This window comes from Propithecus coquereli, unplaced genomic scaffold, assembly GCF_000956105.1.
Source record: "Propithecus coquereli isolate 6110/MARCELLA unplaced genomic scaffold, Pcoq_1.0 Scaffold175, whole genome shotgun sequence".
Classification (NCBI taxonomy): Eukaryota; Metazoa; Chordata; class Mammalia; order Primates; family Indriidae; genus Propithecus; species Propithecus coquereli.
The window spans coordinates 3,070,396-3,084,827 of record NW_012142190.1 but is presented as its reverse complement, the minus strand read 5'-3'; the positions used below and the strand labels follow the sequence as shown (position 1 = coordinate 3,084,827).

The following is a 14,432-nucleotide window of genomic DNA, read 5'->3' as shown; positions in this document are numbered from 1 at the left end:
AATAGTGTTGTAAGAAGAAATTCTGAGATTGGTTCGGAGAGAATCAAAAGCTGAGATACTAAAATTTTATCACCTTGTGGATATAGAGTTCTCCGATTTGACCATGAGAAGAGTTCTAAGGATGGTACAATCAGCATTTTCACAGGGTAGGAAATCAATGGCCTTGACAACCCTGGGTGCTGTGGGAGACCATGAAGGTGTATGTGACAGAATAGTGAGTAGTGGTGGTGAAGTCATGGGGTAACTTAAATGGATGTTTTAGACTGGTATTGGTTAAAAGCTAACAGGGAGTGAAAATGGTTTAGCACATCCAGCTAACAAAGGTTTATTGAGCACCTATCATGTGCTGGTCATTGTCTTAATGCTGGAGTAGCAAATCATATCATAGGTTTCTGCCCTCCCAGAACTTACGGACCCGTATTTGAGAGACAAGCAAATAACCCAATGATTTTATGATGATACTGCCCTAAGACAGGTGTGAGGTGTGGAAACTGGGCGGCGTGGTAGAGTCGTGATGCAAGGGGAGGACAAAGACAGTTGCTGAAATGGGTTGGTGTGTCAGGAACAGCTTTCTGAAGGTGATGTTTAAGTTGACTTTTGCAGGAAATGTTGGAGTTAGCCAAAAGAATAAGGGAGCAAGACTTTTCAAGTTCAAGGAACAGTATATGCTTAGGATTAGTATATGATTGTAGGAACAGTATGCTTAGTATATGATTGTAGAAACAGTATGCTTAGTATATGATTGTGGGAACAGTAGCTTTACACATCTGGACGAAAGGGGCGTGTGGGGGAGAGGTAGGGAAAGAGACTAGATAGGGTACGGGATGGAAAATGATGTCTTGGGTGCTCAAAGGGAAAGACTAAACTTGACCCCCACACCTTTGGGAACCCGCACAAGATTTTTAAACCAGGGAAGTAATATGATCAGATTTTGGTTTTGCAGATAAATCCTAGATTGACTTTTTAGGTAATGTTGAATTACCTTTGTGGCTAGTTTCCCTAATCTGGGCAAATAACAAATGGAATCCTATATGAATACTCACATCCAGTTGAGTTGAGGCATTTGCGTACACATCTGCTTGGGAAGAGCTTCTAGGTAGTTGTTAACCATAGACCTTTACAAAAAGAAAATATTATTAGAAACAAAATGATGTGTCACTTTAAGGACAATATTTTTATTATTCTGTAGTTTATTAACTTGCATACTAAAATCAATACATCGGGATGAAGAATTTATATTAATACATAACTACCTCTTCCACATGGTCTTTAAATATGTGTATGACAAGGATTAGGAAACAGATGTTGTCAAAAAAACTATGAATGCATAAATATGATACATATTCTAGTAATAAATGTTATACAGTTTAATTTTATGAGATGAAGCAAAAGTATATATTGGCTAATAATTTTTAAGTTCATGGTAATTTTTCTTGTAAACTTCACATATGTAATCATTTCCAGTGCCATACATCCAAAGTTTCATCACTTCTTATGGGAGTCATGAATCATTTATAATATTAAAGGGCCTCATTGGAAACTGCATTAAATCTAAGGAGCGATGGGGGGGAGGGTGAATTTAGGGACAGAAAACAATTCATGAGCATGTTAAGTTGCATGATTAATTTGTGATATTGTGATCCCTTCTGACAAATGGAAAAATAATGATGCTATGTGATCAGCTGTAAAAGAACATAATAATTCTCTGCTGATAAATCATTCCAGTGTATTAATAAACAGTAAAAATATAATTGCAGGAATAGCTCTCTTGGTAGGACAAAGATTTTGGAATTTTCCATGACTCTTCCTGGGCAAAGGCACATTTTCTTTTGTTAAAAATGGAGTTGGAGCTAACCTCCTGGGAGATTCTAATAAATATAAATGTAGTTAGGATATAAAAACGAATACTATCTTTGGTCAAACACTGCAAATAAAAACATGCCTTGAGACTAAAGGAAATTAAGGGGGATCCAAAAAAAAAATCAACTAGTAGGCTTAAAATATACATTATAATTTGACTGGCTGTTCCCTTTGAATCATGGCCAGGAAGTGGAGACAGTAACTGGCTGGAAATACAGGAGAGGTTTTGACTAATAAAAATTTTAGTGGGCTTGATTTCTTTTTAAAGCTCTTTTTGTAAGCTAGTGTTAGATATCATTGTAATTTATAGACAGATGTATTGAAAGGTTGATGAATACTTACAGGAAAAACAAGGAATTTAATCCAGTAAACAACCGCTGGGAAATTCTGGTTATTGAATTGTTATCTAGAATTCTGACAAAACATATTAAAGAACATCCCAATATTAGAGACATTCGTCAAATAAGACCAGGAAAAAATAAAAGGCCTGTGACAATCCTGCCTCCCCACAATGCCTGGCCTACTCCTTTGTGTCCTTCCACATGTGGCTCATGTGTCTCTTCCCTGAGAGATTTTCCTTCATCCTGGAGTTAGAGCAACTCATTCCTCCAAATTCCTACAACTCCATCACAGCACTTACTGAATCAGGCCCTGATTGTTCGCTTTCCACCTCCCACTGGTGTTAAAGACCAAGGTTATAATCCTTCACCTCTGGGTACCTGGGTCCAGCACCAGTGGCACATACTGAATGAATATGGGCTCGGTACATGCTCTGGCCTACTGATTAACCACATGAAGAATGGATGAAAATAAAATTCTTAGGTAATCATAGGTGGTTCTTTGGTCTCACAGTGCTTTAATGATGTATTCAATAAAGTCTGCACAAATGAATGAATTGCTGCCAAACCATTCATAAAGAGCTTTGCAGGTGAAGACTGAAAATATTTGTAAATTCAAACCCTTGTTTTTAACTATCAATATATTTTGGTAGAAGAAATTAGACTAAGGGGAAATAAGTCTCCTTTCCTATTGTAATCCTTACAACATCCCTCTTAGAAAGGAATTATAATTCACAGATGAGAGAAAAGAGGCCCAGGGAGATTAAGCATGGGGCTAGGCACACACATGGTCTGGAGGAAGCCAAGCCCTGGCCTTTTCCCCTAGACCAAGCCAACTTGCAGAAAACAGGCAAACAACACAGAGGACCTTCTAACCGCTCTTTGCTTATTTTTCTAATGAAAGCACAGACACAGACGTCTGATGTGAGACTCCTTAGAATGGAGCCTGGAAAGTGGTGAAATGCCATGAGCTACTATATTGCTAGACTTTACTCTGATGCTCCGGAAATCACAACAAATCCTTAACTTGCTTACTCTGTAGGTCAGTGGTTTTCATTGGAGGGCAGTTTTTCCTTTCAGGGGACATTTGGCAATGTCTGGAGACATTTTTGGTTGTCACAAGTCTTGGGGGGAGGAGGTGAACTATTGACTTCTAGTGGGTAGAGGCCACAGATGGTGCCAAACATCTGTAATGCACAGGACATACTCTCTCCCTATCCTCAGCCCTCCCTCCGAGCCAAGAATTATGTGAGCCAAAATGCCAGTGTGCTGAGATTGAGGAAACCAGCTCTTGGTGAACACTGGATGGAGGGACGGCTTAGCAAGCCTACTGTTGGGCTCAGAAGGCCACCTGGAAAAGCATGGCCAGCTTCCTTTCCACACAACTACCGCTTGACATGCCATTGTCTGAATTGCTTGGGTAAAGTGCTCCAGATTATGTGACAATCAGAAAAATAAGTATACTAAACAAGATACATCAGTAAGTGGAAAATGTATGAGCAGTGTTGTACATCATTAAGACTATGATCCTTTATGGGGGAAATAAAAGCTCGAGTACTTACAGCCAAGTTAGCTGATGTAAGTCTTGGAATACTCCAGGTCTGAGAGTTGTAATGCAGTTGTGGTTGAGATATCTACAAATAGCATGGGAGAGTTAATTAGGCAAGCTCAATGCTCCATTTTCATCACATAAAATTAGAATATGAGCCACTGATGATGATTATAAAGTATGGACATCTACTTGTGAAGGCACTCTGCTGGATGAACAGAGAAATCAAGGGACGGCCAAGAGGTACAGATAGCCACAGTCCAGTGTGTGCAACACCAGGCCCAGGGTAAGGGAAGTGGCCAAACATAATGTTTCAGGATATTACATTATATTAGAGTCTAAGAGTATAATGACTCACTCTGTGGAGTAATTTTTGCTTTTGTCCTTTTTGGTCACATCCTTAGTAGACTCAAAAGGCTAATATATTGATTGTGGAAGTGATCCAAGCCAGAGAAGACAAGGTTAAAAAGAGCCTTTACATGTGTTCTGGAAAAAGTAGGACTCTTTTAACAGTCCTTTCAGTGTAATAACTAATCTAAGTACTTCGTGATAACCTGTTCCTCCCATTTCCCTACAACTAAGTCAACCCTTGAAAAAGTAGCATTCTACCCTTTTAGTCTTAACTTAAAATTATACCCATAATATAATGATAAAGAGCTTACTCACAATATTTGAAGATTAAATAATCCAAAAAATGCTTTCCTGGATATGTGTCTAATGCAATTATGCTGAAGAAATCTGGGAGGAATAAGATAGAAGAGTCAGGTGATTATTGTTTATGAACTTTATTAGGATGTCGTAGGCGCTCTCCACTTTCTTAACCTACAGACAATTGTGAAATTGGCTTGTAAAGTACAGGGTCCTATTCTCATGCTGGAGAGTAGAGAAGTTGTCAGTTGGAGATGGCCATGAACTGGGGAAATGCATGCTGTCCTTACCGTACCATGCAGTGAGATTCGGGCATCTCTGAACCCTACCCCTGAACTCCAGTGTGACGTGTTTTGCGGAAGGAGCTAGTCTTGGCTTCCGCAAACTGGAACCATGGTAGCTGTCTTATTCTTAACAGCAGGAGTTGTCGGCCATGTGAGACAAGCCAGCCTCTCACTGCTGAGCTTTCTTACTCTTTCAGTACAGAATTGCACCTTTTATTCCTCAATTCTCTTCATTCTATTCCCATGAACCGGGGGTGGGGGAGCAAGTTTTATTCTTTTCTATTTCAAGATGCAAAGTGAGAAGCACAAGGGGAGTTAGAGACGTGCTGAGGGTTTCTCAGAACATCAGTAGGTGAACTGGGGCAAGTAGACCAACTTCAACTCACAGGATCATGATGCACTTAACTTCCAAAGCAACTTAACAATACAGTATTGATTCAATCATAGCACTGGCAGGAGTATCGAAGTAAATAATTTCCATATCCTGTCTTCATTATACAATGAGAGGTTAGCCCTGAATTCCTACTTTCTAAAGGCTGTCAGTGCAGGCTATATCTACACTAATAGTAACTAACTACAATTACTACATAGTCTTTTGAATGGTTTCCATTTTTTTATTTTGATTTGAATTAATTCCTAAAATATTACACGACACTTTTTTTTTTTTTTAGACAGGATCAGGCTCTATTGCCCAGGCCAGAGTGCAGTGGTGCGATCATAGCTCACAGCAACCCTGCAACCTCAAACTCCTGGGCTCCAGCGATCCTCCCGTCTCAACTCTCCCAAATACCTGGGACTACAGGTGTGTACCATCACACTTGGCTAATTTTTAAAATTTTTGTTAGAGATTGGGTCTTGCTATTTTGCTCATGTTGGTCTAGAACTCCTGGCCCCAAGCGATCCTCCTGCCTCAGCCTCCCAAAGTGCTGGGATTACAGGTGTAAGCCACTACACCTAGCCACAGCACTGTATTGTTATGACACTCTACTGCAAAATTATTGGTCAAACACACGCTCATTCAGCACCTGGCTGCACTTTGAATTTTGTTATACCACAGTTATTCCCTAATAGGGCTTCCCTGCCTTTGCCTTTTTGGGTCATGAATGTGTTACAGGAGTTCTAGGATACTGACTTCCTCGGACCTCAAGGTAGCCAGGTAAAGCCAATATTAGCCTCTAGTTATCAGCAAACCCAATATTTTACCCCAAGTCCTGTACAAATATTCTCTGTGCAGCACCATGTGGAATGAGTTGGTACTACAGAGCATGTGCATTACACTGTAGTGAGACACAAAGCATCCATTTCAATCCTAATTGAACTTGAAACCTAGTGTCACCTTGTGCCATCCTAATCCCCCATGCTTGTACCATGTCTGTGGCAAAATGCTTCACAGTGAAGCATAAATTCTGCTGTTGGTTTAAGGTTCTGCTATGAATAGGATGAACCCACGCAGATCGATAACTGTTTTAGCATTTTCAGAGCCCTTGGACTGATGGGATGAAAGTTAAGATGGTGAATTATGTTACAGTAGCAAATAAAAATAGAAAAAGAACATGACACTCTAATGTAGGTATATTGAAATTCCTCTTAAATATAAAATTCACTACCTCATGAGTGTTATTTTCATTTTATTCAAGACCATTAATTCAAGAATGTGATCCACATTTTACCTACATATTGTCACATCTTAAAGAGATGGATGCAGTTGCAAATTTTGACTTTGACCTGTGCTTTTGTCTTATAAGTCAAAGGAAAGAAAGAGTAAAACCAATGATCTGCACAACTCATCGGATGTGTACAATCTATCTGTCTTCACTGATATTAAGACTCAAACTCCTTAAATAATAACTAGAGTTTTAAGTCCCATGTTTTAAACTTAGGCTGCTAAACTTAAACTCCATCCTCTAGTACCTACTTTTTTCTTTGCTTGGAGAATGTGAGAGGAAATTTAGAAACATGACAATTTGGCAAGTGGTGCCCTCTTTTCACTCAGAGCTGAGATCTGGAGCCCAGTTAATATACTTTACGCTGAATGGCTTTTCTAAGAATAACTTACTAGTTCATGAATTCCTGCTGTTTCAGCTGTCAGGACTTTTCAAGCAGAAACGCCAGGAATTTATGTATCTGAAACTAAAGCAAATAAATGCTTTAATGACATGCATGTTTATAGGCTATTTTTAAATGTGACATTTTGTATTCCAGAGCCAGGGAGACACCTTGAATTACATTTTGCTGCCAATGAGCACATTTAACAAGAACCCAGATTAGGAAGGAATTGCTTTATATAAGGTTTATGTTACAATGAGGAGGAGAACTGCTGTTGGTTTCTATGGTAGCAGTGATAAAGTATTATAGTCAATCCCATAAATTGTGTTTTATTTCTCTGAAAGGTCATCTGAAACTCCTTCCCCCACCCCAAATTTAGAAAGGCCTAACATTTTAAAAGATTATTGAAATGAATAAACTGATCAATAGTAAAAGCATTCAGATCAGTTGAGCAACATTTATTCATCTGACACTTAAAATTTAATTTTGATTTAGGAGTTTGTTTTTCTGGATGCCTAAACAACCTCAACTCCACTGTGAATATTTAGAGCATTCCAGACTGGAGACTTACTTGACATCAAATTTGGTGACCTCACAGGATATATCCCAATACAACTTAAAAAGGCAGATTAACTTTATTAGCTCAACACAGTCTAAAACACGTATTTGCACATGTATTTTCCCTGCTTAAACAGAATAAAATCCAGATGCCTTAGCTGGCATTCAGCGTCCATACAGTCGTGATGCAACGACCTTGCCAGCATGTCTCCATCATCTCTTGTGGGAATCGTTTTTCTTTAGGCAAATTGCCTGCTTACTTTCTTCCCCACAAACTTTGAGTGTTTCTGCTCATGTTTCTTTTTTTCCTTGCTGAAGATGCTCTCTGCCTTCTCTTTAGTCCTATGTATTAGCCCTATATCCACCATTCATTTAACAAACACTCATTGATCCTCGCTGGGTCCTTACCACATTTGCTATGACATATGCTGCACGGACCAGGAGAGAACAAGGAGGAATCCAACTCAGAAGGAGGGTGTGATGGTCAGTGAGTATTTCCTTCAAAATTTAAGGATGAAAGTGAGGGTTTTGTGAAAATGGAATTATAGTTGACCCAAGTCAAGTTGACCCAACTCAGTAAAGAATACTGTAGGGTAGCAATAAAAATCTATCTCTAGTTATATTGTTGAAGCAAGAAAATTTTAAGGAAAAGTCTAAGCTTGCTTCCTGGGACCTGCTTTATGATGTTTTGAGATAATATAAAAGAAGAAACCACTTATTTCTCAACTCCTACTTTGCTCCTGTCTTCTCAAACAGATGATCTCAGGACTGAAGTGAACAGAAAGGCAACAGGGCAGGGGCAGCGAAAACCCAAGATGGTAGAATGTGTTAACCAAAATGTATGAAAACCCCCTGGTTCGACAATGTCTCCCAGAAACTGAGAAATGCCAAAAATGAGAACATCAAATCGTGATCAATTGCTGAGGAATCTGGGAAAAACATGAGTAGCCAGAAAGTTAAAGACGGCAAATGTCTTGAATTTTCAGAACAGCAAAGAAGTAGGTTTTACAAGCGGTAGCAGGATGTGCTCAATGCTGGGCTTGGGAAGATCACAGAATGGGCTATTAGGATGCTGCTTTGTGAACACATCAAAGAGAAAGTGAACGAGACAGTTCATGAGAAATAGGGCATGCCAGGCCCACTTCATTTTCTTCTTTGAGACTGGCCAGGCAAAACTGTGTGATAGGCATTGGTGTATGTCTATCAGGCATGGATCAAGTGGTTTTGTGATTTTTTGTGGACAAAACAAAGAATGATATACATCCTTATCTGAAGGATGATGATGAAAGAATATGGAAAGACAATTTGACACTGTCCCCTTTAGTTTAATTTACTCCATGACTTGGGTAGAGGTGGTTCATCTTATTTGCAGATGACAGAAATCTGGGAGGAATAGTGACTATATTGGAGGATACAAGAAGATCTTCACATTGTGGCAAGAAAAACTGAATCTAACAGGATGAAACTGACTAGGGATACATTTAAGGACCCACAACTACCTCTCAAATGCTAAGTGCACAAGCACAGGATGGACCGCACATCACTAAGTGGGTAACACAATATGGCATGGGACTAGGAATTGTAGGAACGAGAATACCAGGATTTAAGAGTATCAAGGCATCACGAAAAGAGCAATATAACCTTGGGGCACATAGAGTTCAGAAAGAAAGGGATGCTAATTCTACTTGTTTGCCCCGGTCATGTCACAGTGATAACATTATGTTTGTTTTAGACATCACAAGTGAAGGCAAGTATAGTCAAACGTATGCAGATTAGTGTGACCAGAATGACAGACAGGTTTGAAACCAGGCCCTCTGGGGAGCCATTTAAGGGACCAAGGTTCTTGGAGAAGAGATTTATGGTAGGGTTGGCAGGTGATGACAGCTCGCTTTAAATATCTATAGACTTATGTAGAAGACAGATTAGATGTTCTGATTCATCTCATGGAGTAGATCCTATGATGGGGAACTGTAAAGTGTTGGGCAGTAGTAATATGAACAGAATTTATCAGCATACTGCTTGGAATTCCATTTCCCTAGGACCTCCTAATCCTCTTTCTGGATTCTTCTCTGCAGCCCTAATTGCCATCTAACAGATTAGATTTTAAATTTGGTTTTTTGACTGTCTTTCTCTATTGAAAATTAAGCTCCACAAGGAGAGGGCTTTTCGTTGTGTTGTTTACTTTATAGCCTTGGTTCCTGACACCGTGTAGGTATCAGGAGTTCTTTACTGAAAGAATGAATGAACATGTGGGTTTTACTCTCTGCTCTCTGCCGAGAGTTCTAGCTGATGCCCATCTTGTTTTTCCCCTTCCTCTGACACCCTTACATGGTGATGGTTTGGTTTTGCCCCGTTGGTTATTTGGGCTATTGCATGCACAATTGGGAAGCAAGAGGTGAGAGTAGATGGACAGAAGGGACAAGAAGTGGGGCTGGGGCTCGGGGAGATTTTTCTGGAAGTTTGGGAAGAGTGGCAGGAGTGTGGGTAAAGGACGTGGGGAGGAAGGGAGATTAAAGGAAGGGTTGCTAAGCTTATGAGCTGCTTTAGGATATTGGAGCAGTGCTTGTGAAGAACTTGAGTTATTTTCAAACCAATGTTTAGTTATTGGGCGGATTCATTGACGGTAACAATATTCTGAGACCATGTGGATCAGCTTCCAAAGGAACACAGTCAGAAGGTTTGGGTTTAGGCCAAGCTTTAATACTTGTTAGTTGGCTAACTTTAGGCAAACAACCTCTCTTCTCCAAGAGTGGGTTTCATCATTCCTGAAAGGGAGCTAATCGTGTCTGTCCCACCTCACAAACTTTTAGGATCAAAGCCCAAGTGATAATACCAAATATTGGAATTCTTTGTAAACTTTAAAAAACGTGATCTATGAACGTAAGGAATTGTGTTTTATCCCCCTGTGCTATATCTTGCCTATATTAATAGCAGACACTTAGTGAATGTTTATTGATGAGAGTTTCATAATCTCTTTCCTATGAGTCTCTGGGAGAATTAAATTGCCTAGAAAGCATCAAAGAGCAGCTTGAATGGGGAGAAGTCCTACTGGGTGATACTCAGGTTATGATGTGGTGTCTAAGTTTTCTCAGACAAAGTAGAATTAAACATTTATTTGGAGAAGTTGCTAGCTGATCTTGGCAATGAAGGTTAATCTCCATCTTTTTTTCATTAGGAAAATTTGGGACTTGAATTATCAAAGTGCTTACATATTCTTCCCTCTAGTGGGCTAGCAGGTACCATGAGAGGCAAGTGTTGGCATAGAACAAAGCTTGGATCAGTAGACCAGGAAAGAACTTGGCCTGAGAAATCTAATTTTAACTCTCCTGCTTGGTCCTCTAGTGACCCCTCTGCTCCCCAGAAGTCGGCTTTCCCTAAATTAGGAACCAAAAGGTATAAAATGGAATTCTACATGGGGCAAGACAGTATGTGTTGGTAGCAGTTAAATGCTAGAACAATTTATTTCCAGGTCTAAGTTTCTCAATATGGTAAAGCAAGCACTACCTTGGACACCAGAAGACCTGGGTTCTAATTCTGGCTCTTCCACTAACTAGTTGTAAATCTTAGATAACCATTGCAGACTTTAGATACCTTGTATGTAATAAGGAGATTTAAGTAGAAATTCTGAAACTTCTATGACTTTAGACTATAGAATTTAAATTGTTACTCTAAAACAAGAATCTGTCCCTTCCTTTCAGCTAGTGCTATTTTATTTTTCCTCTCTTGAGCATTATTCAGGCAGTTCCAAGGACAATATTGATTCACCGAATAAACATGTGTTTTTAAGAATTTCCAGGAAGACTAGAAGCAGTGTAGTTAGGGTTTCCTCCCTAGAGGAGTGTGGACGCCCAGAGCCAATGCGTAGCTACCCCAGTGTGACAATGACAAAATGACCGCATACTCTAGGTGGAGCAGCAGGTCTGACTGCAGCTGAGATTTACAGGAAAATAATCAAATTTATGTTCTCCTGAGATTTTACCTAGTGGACTTCCTTCAGTGACTTCCTCTCTTGTATGGAGGACTCTGTACCTAAATTCATGAACTTGGAATCCTTGATAGTATTTCAAACCAAATGTGTTTGTCCAGTATCAGCAAAGATTCAGATCATTTTTATTCCTGGATTTTTAACAAATTTTACATTTCTAGAAACTTTTTCCTCTATGCTAGATGTCGACAGATAAAATAATAAGATGATATTACTGCCTAGGAGTTTCACAGCATGTACAGCATTGTCTTGCTAATTTTGTTATCTAATGATTGTCTTGGCAGGTGTAGCCCCTCCAGTGCCCCAGAGTGACTGGGCCCAGAGGGACAGACAGACACTAATCCACCTTACAAAAGGCTAATACATGAACCTGAATATTCTCAATTTATTAAATGAATAGGAGATATCCCATTCCACCAGTAAGAATCCTTTTATTCCCTATTGAATGCAACTTTTCAAATATAGTATGAAGAAGTTGGAAAGTTAAATTTCTCATCATAGGGTTGCTTAGTGAGTAGGGAATCAAAGCAAAGGGATATGGATAGTATTAAGAGAAAGTTCATGAGAACATGGTGGAGATTGATGATCCATCCCTGCCTTCCAACAGAGACCATCTCTAGGGAGATATTATATTTCCCAGATCCTGGTTTTCTGTCTTAGATGATGCTGGAAGCCTATTGGACCCTTCTTTCTCACTGAATACTATTTCTTTTCCTCCCTTCCTTCCTTCCTTCCTTCCTTTCGACAGAGTCTCACCCTGTCACCACAGGTAGAGTACAGTGGCATCATCATAACTCACTGCAACCCCAAACTCCCAGGCTTGAGTGATCCTCCTGCCTCAGCCTCCTGACTAGCTGGGACTACAGGTACACACCACCATGCCCAGCTAACTTTTTCTATTTTTAGTAGAGATGGGGTCTCACTCTTGCTCAGCTGGTCTCAAACTCCTGACCTCAAGCAGTTCTCCCGCCTCAGCCTCCCAGAGTGCTAAGATTACCGGCATAAGCCACCCCACCTGGCCCTGAATACTATTTCTTATCTGCTGACCATGCCCTATGTATTGATATTTTCTTTCCTCAAATATGCTAAAATCACTGATTGTACTACTATTGTGGTTTTGCTCCTAATACCTTGGGAGACAGTCTGTATCCTAGCATAATGTGGTTTAGATAATCTGACTGTTCTGTTTATGGTATCCCTCTTTTTCCAAGTTAAAAGGTACATCTAGTGCTTCTGAATCATTTCCAAATAATCTTGAGGAAAAGCATAGAACTATGTATTTTTCTACTCAGTTATTTTTATCTCAATTCCAAGTTAATGCTCTGAAAATATTTAAACAAAATCAGTTCAGCTACTCTAAATTATGAAGTGAAAAATAATATACTTTTAAATGCTTTATTGTCTAATCTTAATTACATTTAGAAACATCAATGTAATGATAAAGATAATAAACTTGATATTATCTTTAATTATAATCAGATAAAAAATATCTTAAACAGAATATCACAATGGAATTTCCCATAAATACTATTAATGGCTACTTACATCTTTTTAAGTTTTGTGTATTTGATGAAAACTTTATCTGGAAGACTGTGGATTTTGTTTTTCTTAAGAGACCTAAAATAACATGCAAAGCAAACTTCATTATGGATTTTTATGGCCAACCAAACTCTTCCCTAGAAGCTACATGCTTGGGAAGAGAATCTTTGATGATGTTCCATGGAACGTAACACACATTTGAACATGACAGTAACTAAAAACTTTTCATGGGAAAGCGAAAAATTCATAAAGCAAAATTAGTTTGCAAATATTTGACAAGTGTAGACAGTTAGTATAATAGACTAGAAAGTCCATGGTGATTTAACTTTTTCTTTTACTCTCTGAATAAATCAGCAAAACACAACAAACAAAACCAAAAACAGCCAAAGATCCTAACCAACTCATTCATGCCCAAATGATGGCACGACTGCAAATTCTTGAGGCTCCTAAAAACTTTATGCAAAGTACAGAAAAGTTTCCATGATAAGACACAGTTAGCTTCATTGATCTTTTTGCAGTCTTGGATAAATTACCAACATTAAAAATGAGATAGAATAAGGAAGGTGTTTCCTTTCTTTTTTTTCTTTTAACATTTCAGCACAGGCACATTGGGCATTGTAATAATGCACAAATTAAAAAGTAATTGAAAATAAAAACTCCAGACCACAGACATTTGTGAGCTAAATGATCACTGGGCTAATCTAACATACAGCATTTAAACATTTTTTCCCTGGATAGGAAGCGTACAGAATTCTCTGATGACTCGTGGTTTTAAAAACAGTTTCTATTATTTTGCTAATATACAAGCAACACTATCAGGTTTTCATTTCATGTAACTTTAGGGACAAATACTATCAAGAATTGAGTTCAACTCACAGTAATGTCACATTGCTGGAAATCATTGGCACAGATTTTAAGCCAGCATTTACACATTCCAGTTCAGTTTCTTTGCAGTCACAGCGTGGTGGATACTGATTTAGAACTAGGGAGACAAAAAGAGTAAGATTTCACTCATTAAAAAATGCATTTCTTTAATTATGACTTTGTCTATAATAATTGACATTGTTCTCTTTTCATTGAATGTATAGAATTTATATCTGTTAAATATACTCCTTAAGCCCATTTTAAAGGCAAATAAGAATTCTCTTATAATCAAATATACACTAATGTGGTCTTCTCAGTTCTAGCTTCTAGTAGTCATTTCAGAGGCATTTAACAGGTGATTGGAAAGAAGCCACAGAAATTTTAAATAGCATAAAATCATATAGTGAAGCAAGATTTGGTTCTCCTCAATGAAAAACACAGGATGCTTAGGTAAACCTTAATGGATATGACTGAGTCAATTCAATTCAATTCGATAGCACAGAGTAGTTGCTCAATTAAATGCTTGTGGATTAAAATCAGATTCAATGTTGTCCCCTGTCAGACTTCTCTTAGAGCTGCAAGAAGAGTGAAATGCAGGTTCTGCCACTGCCACCCTTGCACCTTATTAAAACCCATCCAGTCACATAGCCTCTCATTTTGGTGCTTTCTTTTCCATTACTGTGAAGTTGAAAGTGAAAGGTAAAAGTTGTAGAGAAGTTATAAAGCTGAGAAAATCAAAGATCCATCTACCTGAAGTATTC

General features: G+C 38.7%; 1 protein-coding gene across 2 annotated transcripts in view; it reads right to left on the bottom strand.

Moving 5' to 3' along the window:
* The window catches only part of RXFP2 (relaxin/insulin-like family peptide receptor 2), a 56,510-nt gene that overhangs the window by 19,746 nt on the left and 22,332 nt on the right, over positions 1-14,432 (bottom strand). For both annotated transcript variants that reach the window (XM_012642137.1, XM_012642138.1), the window contains exons 4-9: positions 13,684-13,789; positions 12,814-12,885; positions 4,414-4,485; positions 3,761-3,832; positions 2,203-2,274; positions 1,044-1,115 (exon numbers count right to left, since the gene is read on the bottom strand). In XM_012642137.1, coding sequence (XP_012497591.1) covers positions 1,044-1,115; positions 2,203-2,274; positions 3,761-3,832; positions 4,414-4,485; positions 12,814-12,885; positions 13,684-13,789 — 466 coding nt within the window. The remainder of the gene's footprint in view (positions 1-1,043; positions 1,116-2,202; positions 2,275-3,760; positions 3,833-4,413; positions 4,486-12,813; positions 12,886-13,683; positions 13,790-14,432) is intronic.